The 8165-nt window shown below is 36.8% G+C and overlaps 1 protein-coding gene across 1 annotated transcript in view; it reads right to left on the bottom strand.

Moving 5' to 3' along the window:
* Positions 1 to 1748: 1748 nt before the first annotated feature.
* The window catches only part of LOC140160144 (uncharacterized), an 86099-nt gene continuing 79682 nt past the window's right edge, over positions 1749 to 8165 (bottom strand). The window contains exons 41-45 of the mRNA XM_072183422.1: positions 6495 to 6769; positions 5725 to 5987; positions 3884 to 4074; positions 2840 to 2989; positions 1749 to 2066 (exon numbers count right to left, since the gene is read on the bottom strand). Of these exons, the coding sequence (XP_072039523.1) occupies positions 1987 to 2066; positions 2840 to 2989; positions 3884 to 4074; positions 5725 to 5987; positions 6495 to 6769 (959 nt within the window). The 3' untranslated portion in view covers positions 1749 to 1986. The remainder of the gene's footprint in view (positions 2067 to 2839; positions 2990 to 3883; positions 4075 to 5724; positions 5988 to 6494; positions 6770 to 8165) is intronic.

Below are 8165 nucleotides of genomic sequence, written 5' to 3'. Positions count from 1 at the left end.
TGCTCGACTGTCTTTATTGTTATAACTTACAATTAACACAAATGTATATATTGTTTGTTGTCTCAAAAATAAAGTTATTTTACAATAATTGAACAGTATCCATAAATTGAAGCTTAGGTAATGAAAAGGGCAAACCTGTTCTCTATGTGCGACCAATCCAGATTTTGTGTTTTGGTGATATAAACACCTCAAAAGAAATAAGTCCCCCTCTGAACATGTCGTCATAACATCGTAAGGTTTCATTTTGTACCAACAAAACTAACTTTGAAATAATTATATGACTGTTTACTAACTGCTGTGTGAAAATGAGAGATTTCCATGACTTCAGGGCTGAATGAGCCTAAATTGAAGGCAAAAACTGCCCTTTTCAAAAGTCACAAAGTAGGCCTATGCTTGTCACAAAAGTTGATTCATGGCTTGTTACTAATGGAAAACCCCATGTGTTTGAGTGCAGTTTAAAATCCTCACCAAGTGAACATTTACTGTAATGTGTATCGATTCTTGATCATTCAGCCATGCAAATCCCCTTGGTGCAGAGTTCAGCACAGTGAGTTGTAAGATGATCAGTTCCATTCCTTGTCCCAATACGCCTTGCAGTTAACAAGCATAGGCCTACTTTGTGACTTTTGGAAAGGGCACTTTTTGTCTTCAATTTAGGCTCATTCAGCCCTGAAGTCATGGAAATCTCTCATTTTCACACAGCACTTAGTAAACAGTCATATAATTATTTCAAAGTTAGTTTTGTTGGTACAAAACGAAACCCTACGATGTTATGACGACATGTTCAGAGGGGGACTTATTTCTTTTGAGGTGTTTATATCTTTTTTACTGTAATTAAGCATGTAAAATCAGCCATATCAGCAAAGAAGATTGCTTTTGGGCTAGGTTTTACAATAAAGTGTGCTACCTATGAGCTGCGTTTTATTCTTGGTATGTACCATTTTGATATAAAATTGGATCGATTGAGCCCATATTTATTGGTTGAGCTATGAGTTTTAAAAATATTGGATGAGGCGTGAGTCGAGTCCAATATTTTAAAACTCATAGCGAACCAATAAATATTGGTGTAAAGCATCCAATTTTATCATTATATTTTGGATCCAATATTTTCACACACTTGGATTCATCAAAACCTAATAATCAAAATAATTGGAGGGTATATGACCGGATTGGCAGGCATACCAGATTCTAAAGTTGCGCCTGATTTTGATTGAAAAACACAAGCGAAGTGAGTGTAAACAAATTGCCATCTAATTTTCTTTAATATGATTTTTTTTATGGTCATTGCCTGGACCTACTAGAAAATCTGCCCATAGAACAGGGTTGTTAGTTTTGACTTAGCAACAATTCATATATATATAAAAATATTATTACATAAACATCTTCACATTAAAGCAAAAATATAATCTTATTTGAATAAACAATATATAAAATTTTTCGCAAAATATAGTTTAATTTTCTTTATGCGAGGTGTTTCATTATAATTTGGTTCACCTCAAGTTCTGTAGTGACGTCAATTCTTTTTCGCAAGCATGCCGACAAACCGCCCTTGTACACATGTTCAACTTTACGTGCACGATTCGGTACTGCAGCGAGCTAAATACGTACGTACATCACTACCAAACTTGAGGTGAACCAAATTATACCTCTTGAGTCAGTGATACTTGAGATGGCTCCCTGGGAGATAGGTAGCTTCAGCCACTAAACATAAAAATTGTATGTGAAAGTAAATTTTACTTATTCAATGAAGATAAAAATTATCATCTACCTCCCCAGTCAGTACTTCTTGAGATGGTTTCCTGAGAGTTAAGTAGCTGCAGGAGTCATATCAAGAGTCCCATAAAACTTGGCATTTACCTTCCAAGTTGATGATTCTCTGGAAGTTAAGTAGTAGCCCCAGAATATCAAGAAGATTTTTCTGGTCCATTCATCACATTACCCAACCATTGATAGATTTGCCAAGTCATGTCAACATTAATGCAATTGCTAGTCAGGATTGATAAACTGAGATACATTTGGATAACATTTCTGGGATGATTCAACTCCAAGAGCAGATAGTACCTCTCCTGTAGATAGATGGTATAAAAAACATACAACAAAACTTCAGCTTTTCAATGAATAGTCTAGTAGTTTTGGTTAAGAGTGACCAAAATGTAATTTCACACCAAACTATCAACAATTGACACAGTTCAAAATAAACTAAATGAAAAAGCTAACACATTTGTAAAGCTATTTCAATAATCATTTGTATTGACACACTACTTCATCATTCTAGACACATGAGCGACTGATTTTCACTTACTCGGGTTGCACAACTTCAGCATTTTCAGTAGTCGACACCCTGTGACTAGTCGACTATTGATGACTATTTAATTTGGAGGTCAAAATTTGAGCAAAACTTTGGAAGTCACTTTCATGCCCAAACTGCTTTATATGACCCTCTAAATGACAAATTAATTTGATGGTTTTTACCCAACTCTAAATGCTCCATGGGAGAGTGAAAGTTTGAATTTAATCTTAAGTTAACACCCAAACAAGTCATCGCCGGGAATTGAGTAGGAATTCATACATCAGAAGCCAGTATTCTTAACACTGAGCCACGCCCTCCAACAACTACATACCTTCTCTGATAATGTCATGTTATCATGGTAACAGTGACCACTTGTATGTGAGAGTAATGGGATGGACAGTTGAAATATAGTTGGTCAGTTGACCTATAGTTGGTCAGTTGAACTATAGTTGGTCAGTTGACCTATAGTTGGTCAGTTGACCTATAGTTGGTCATTTGAACAGAGAACAAAATTGAGTCTTCATCATAATATGTTTAATAACCACATACCTTCTGTGATGACCCCTAGTATTTGAGAGGCTATGTTGCTGGGAGCAGCAGGTTGCCCAGGAAACAAGATGGGGGTTTGGGCATAGCTCATAATAGCAATCTGTATATGGTTTACATCAGCCAGGTTTAGTACCTCAAGATGTTCTCCACCTATAGCAAATAAACCAAAACAAAACAAAAACAAATTAGAGGAAAGACCAACATATTTTGTTGAAATGTTGTTGAGTAGAGTATGAGAATGAGTTAATTGGTTTTAGAAAAAAAATGCCTTTTGTGTCCGGCAAAGCATTTGTGCCACATTGAGGAGTCAGTGACACAAAGACGTAACTCCACTTCTCCATTCTGAGAAAAATGAGTTTAGAGATAATGATCCACATTGACTTAATGTAGTTCAGTCTATGTTTCACTAGCCATTGATTCCAATGGGGTGCTAAAAGGAGTTACTTCTATGTGCTTATTCGAAAGTGCTCATGTTTCTGAAAATTTTGATATCAAAATCTCATTTTTGCAAAAAAAATGGAGTTACGTCTTTGTGTCCCTGACCCCTCCACATGCCCATAGTCAAAGATCACATACACAATTGGTACTTTATTTGACTGAAGTCATTTTGAGAGATACTACTTAGTAACTATTATTTTACTCATAACATTCGACATATGCCATGCAAAATCCAAGATTGAGAACAATAAGCCTATAAACACCAAAATCACAATGTTACAAAAAAAAACATTACAAACATGCCAATCACTGGCAAAATAATTACAAAAACAAAGGAAGAAAACATGAAGGAACTGGCTGAAGGAGGTGGGATTTGACAGCCAACTGGAAGGCCTGAGGGGAAGGGGATTTGATCAAAGCTGCTGGTAAATAATTCCACAATAGGGCAAACAAAAGGGGTTTGATACATTACATCAAATATAGCAACTTGATTATTAAGGTCATCCCCCATCATGAAAGATGCATTTAAGCAAAATCAATTTGAGTGAATGAATTCATGACTGTAGAATCAACTCTTCCAAGCCATTGAACATATTGCAGTCTTACCTGTTATAGGTTGAGTGAGGATATGTTCAAACATCTGTATTCCCTTAAATTTATACACCATAACTCTATCCATTCGATCTAAGACAAGGAGGTAGTGTTGATCCGTGATGACAAATTGACCCAGAGATCTCGCTCCATAGGAGGGTATGTCTAGTCTCCATTGCAGACACGGTGATCCATCTGGGATATATCTATGGGATACAGAGATGTGAGAACAAAATTGTATTTCAAGGCAAATGGAAAAATATTTACAAAATCTGAACAAAACAACTCTCAGCCCTCATATGTTCACAGGGTCAATGCAAATAATATGGGGTTTCCATTAACCATACAGCAGAAGGTAGGCATGTTGCCCATGCGGGTGCGTTAGCAAACACAGAAATGGTGCAAATAGCATGAGAGTACACAAAAGAGATTTCTCGTGTAAGTGCTGATAAGTTGTGTGCTCTGTGTATGCTTAGATGATCGATGTCACCAGGTCCAAACAATGTACTGACGACTTAGGGTGCATCAAACGCCCCTCATGTCACAGAATTTGTTGTCGCTAGTCTTAAAATGTGCCAATGATCATAAAAGTAAGCTGTGCAAAATTTGAAGTGAATCTACAAATTGTCTAGTGGGGCCTCCAAGAGCCTAAAGTTATTGCATTGGATCTATGTATTAGAGTTCGTTGACTACTGTGTAATTTCAATTAGAAGCCACTGCGAAGTTTTAAAATATCCGCTACATGTAAACCGTTTGGTCTCACAAGCCGAAATTACACGAGCTGATAGTACGGGGGGCACTCACATACTGAAACAGTCTGTATGCATGCGTGACCAACAAAACAAGTAAAAAGGGGTGTTTTTAGGCAAGGCAAGTTACACATGTGATGCATTTAGGGTCTAAAAACACTGATTTTCAAGAATAAGTGTAGTTTTCTGAAACTGAACAACTTGTTTAGGGTTCCTTTTCACATTTTTGGTAAATTATGAGATCAAAAAGGGTACATTTGTTGCATTTTTACTAGCCAAAAACTCATTAGGGGGTAAATTCTATATTAGATTACCTTATTAAGGGGCTAAATTTGCTGGTAGGGTAAAACTCGTTTTGGGGGTGTTTAAAAAAAATATGGTCACGCATGTGTACACTATCATATTTGGTCTTCTTTCTTTCAAAATGGGAATGAGGTTGCTGATCAGACTATTATCCTTTAAAAAAACAAATGAATATTGCCTGTGTAAATTAATACAATGTATTTCCTGTCTAGTATTGAATAAAGTATAAGGTATAGACAAAGCCAATGCAAGTGATGGTCAGAATTCATTAGGCCATCACTGAGGTCCATCCCCACCAAATTGGTGTTACATGTACAACTGCCCAATTGGGTTGATAAAAGCCATATAAAATTGATCTTACATTGTACTGCATTGTAAACTTTCATCATTCTTTTGTCTACATGTAAAAAAATAACATGTAGGTGATAGAATGCAGTTTAAAATCCCTGCCAAGACTGCATTATTTCACATTTCAGGTGGGAAGGACCGGTCAATGTCTGCCATGTACTTGTCTACATGGAGATCATGCATTTGATGTTGTTATCCACAATCATAGCCAAATGCTCCATTCTGTTCAAGAAGCATACCAATCTATAATAATATATACACCAGTGTATTGAGTACAATACTATCTACTGTTGAGACTCTACTGGGTTGAATTCTTTGCTTGAAGTTCATCGATAAAAGCATGCAGGACTTCTATTATTGCTGATAATAGACTTTATAGAAATTACAGTTATTTGTGTTTTCTGTTAGAAAAACTGTTTTGACCAGGTTTTTAATAACAATGTACGCATGACTTACTCATAGACTTGTACAGGTACATCAAAATCCTGATTGAAGTAGTTGCCCTTGAACTCACTGGTGAATATCACATATGTACTCTTCTTAATCTCGATGACTAAAACATCTTTTGCTGCATATGTGGTGACTTGTGCAATTCTGGCAAAATTGCCAGATTCTGTTAATTTCCAGACGGTAGACTTTGTTGAGAATGAGTTCTTTTTAGAGTCTACCTGATTGGCCAAAACTAGATGGAGTACATTGTTGACAATGAAATGCTTCACCTGGAATTAATCATAAATTATAATGAACACTGTAAACAAGTGGGTTCTTCACATAGAGGATGGGTTTTTCAAATGGTGGATGAACATCTATTATAAATTTGGCAGTTTGGTGAATTGGTAATGCTAAAAACTTTGACGGTCTATATTATTTTGGGAAAAGGTGTTTGCGATGCAAAGAATAGGGTTGTCTGCATCCCAATAAAACATCAAATTTTGTTTTGGACCCATCCTGAGCCCCCAAGAGGTAGACCACTTTTAAACACATTTTTACATTTTTTGTGTTGTCCTGGTTATAGCCAGCAACCATGGACACCAACAGTTACAGATGTGTCTACAGTCTCACTGTGTGTGTATCCCAAATATAATGTAGGTCCACGTTTGCAGGTAATTATATACGCACCCCCCCCCCAACACACCCCCACACCCCCCACACACACCCACAGACATTGTACTGTATTGGAATGCTAGATGATCTGTCCACCCCACACAAAAACAATGCATGCTTACTTTCACACCACCAACTGATGGTACCGCCTTCCAAAAGGTAAATCCCACGGTAGAATTGCCACAGTAGATGTACACATTGAGTCGACTGTTGTAGGAGGCATCTATCACATTAGTTATAGCTATACACTGATCTCCTGTCTGTGGATTCACAAACACCTCCACATCACTTGGGTAAATGCATGGTAGATGTTGGAAGACATACCAATCTGAGGAGACACTGTCCTTCACAAGAATTGATGTAAGGGCACTGCCAGGGTAAACTTTAGGGAGGGAAGCTTTAAAAACAAAAATGAAAGTTACACATTAATCATTACATGGAATGGACAGGTTTATATGATATTTTATAATCAAATGCAATTTGTAGGTTTTTGCAGTTGATCAGGCCTATAGACCACTTGACCTCACTGTTTATCAACAAAGGCGAGGGACTCGTCTATCGATATGCTTGAACAAACCGCTACACTGTTCAATGGCTTTCTTGTACTATATGGCGGGCGATTTAAAATGCATGTGCCCTTGGCAAACTATGATGCGTACGCACACTGCAGGTCAAAGAACAATGGAAATTGCCATAATTTGCGCGCATACTGCCGGGCAATGATGTCACATGCCAAGTGGTCTATATTTTAATTGTTAATGTCATATGTATTTTGTTAATTATTTTGATATTTGTACGAGAGCCCATCTTAGAACAGCCTTATAAGCAGAAGCAGGTTACTCTGGGTAAATACAGTAAAGAAATATATCAAATGGAATTGAGACCTATATGTATGTTCTGCCATAGTGATTAACTTGTGGTGTCATCGGTTTGATTATACAAGTTCAAAAAGATTCAAGCCAGGTATACCAACTTGATGCGGGGAACAAGACAAAGACAAGATAAAAACTAATGCAGTATGTAAACCATGGTGGTGTACACTGACACTGCACTATAGTAAAAATTCAAAATTACTTGTCTACTATCCCTGTGGTTTTGGATTTTTTACTAGCGCAGTGTCAGTGTCACCACCATGGTTTACATACTGCATTAGTTTTTATCTTGTCTTTGTCAAGTTGGTATACCTGGCTCGAATCTTTCTAAATTTATATATGCTAGATATCCTCCTGTATCATCCTTTGATCTTTGGTGTGTTTTGTACCTTGTCTGTTGGAGACACCATAAATTACCCACTTTGTACACAAATTCAATTTTTATCACTCAGTATATGTATTGGGTAAATAAGTATCCAAAAATATGGAGAAGATGCAGCTGAGACCCATCACTATGTTCTACGATCCCCTTAAGCCCATGTCATGCAAACAAATGCAGCCAGTGATGGCTAGCGATTGTCACTAGAAAAGTTGCCTTGAAGTCCATTGGTTGCATTTGACACTAGGGCTTCCTAGCGACCTCTGAAGGAATACGTCGTAAAAAACGCTATGCTCAGGTTTGACTTGTCTGATACACGGTACAGCCATTTTATATAATAATAATAATAATAATTATTTAATCTTATATAGCGTTACAAACAAATCTCAATGCGCTTTACAAAGCATACATAAAAGCATAAACACATGGCAACAATATTTAAATATACAGCATTAAGATACTGAACTAACATTTTAAAATTAATAAAGAAATAAGTTGATGTATATTGCACAGTTACGTCAGAGGCGAGCAAAGGAGGACAG

Source organism: Amphiura filiformis, chromosome 9, assembly GCF_039555335.1.
Source record: "Amphiura filiformis chromosome 9, Afil_fr2py, whole genome shotgun sequence".
Taxonomy (NCBI): domain Eukaryota; kingdom Metazoa; phylum Echinodermata; class Ophiuroidea; order Amphilepidida; family Amphiuridae; genus Amphiura; species Amphiura filiformis.
The sequence above is the reverse complement of the archived record's forward strand: the minus strand, read 5'-3'. Positions and strand labels throughout refer to the sequence as shown.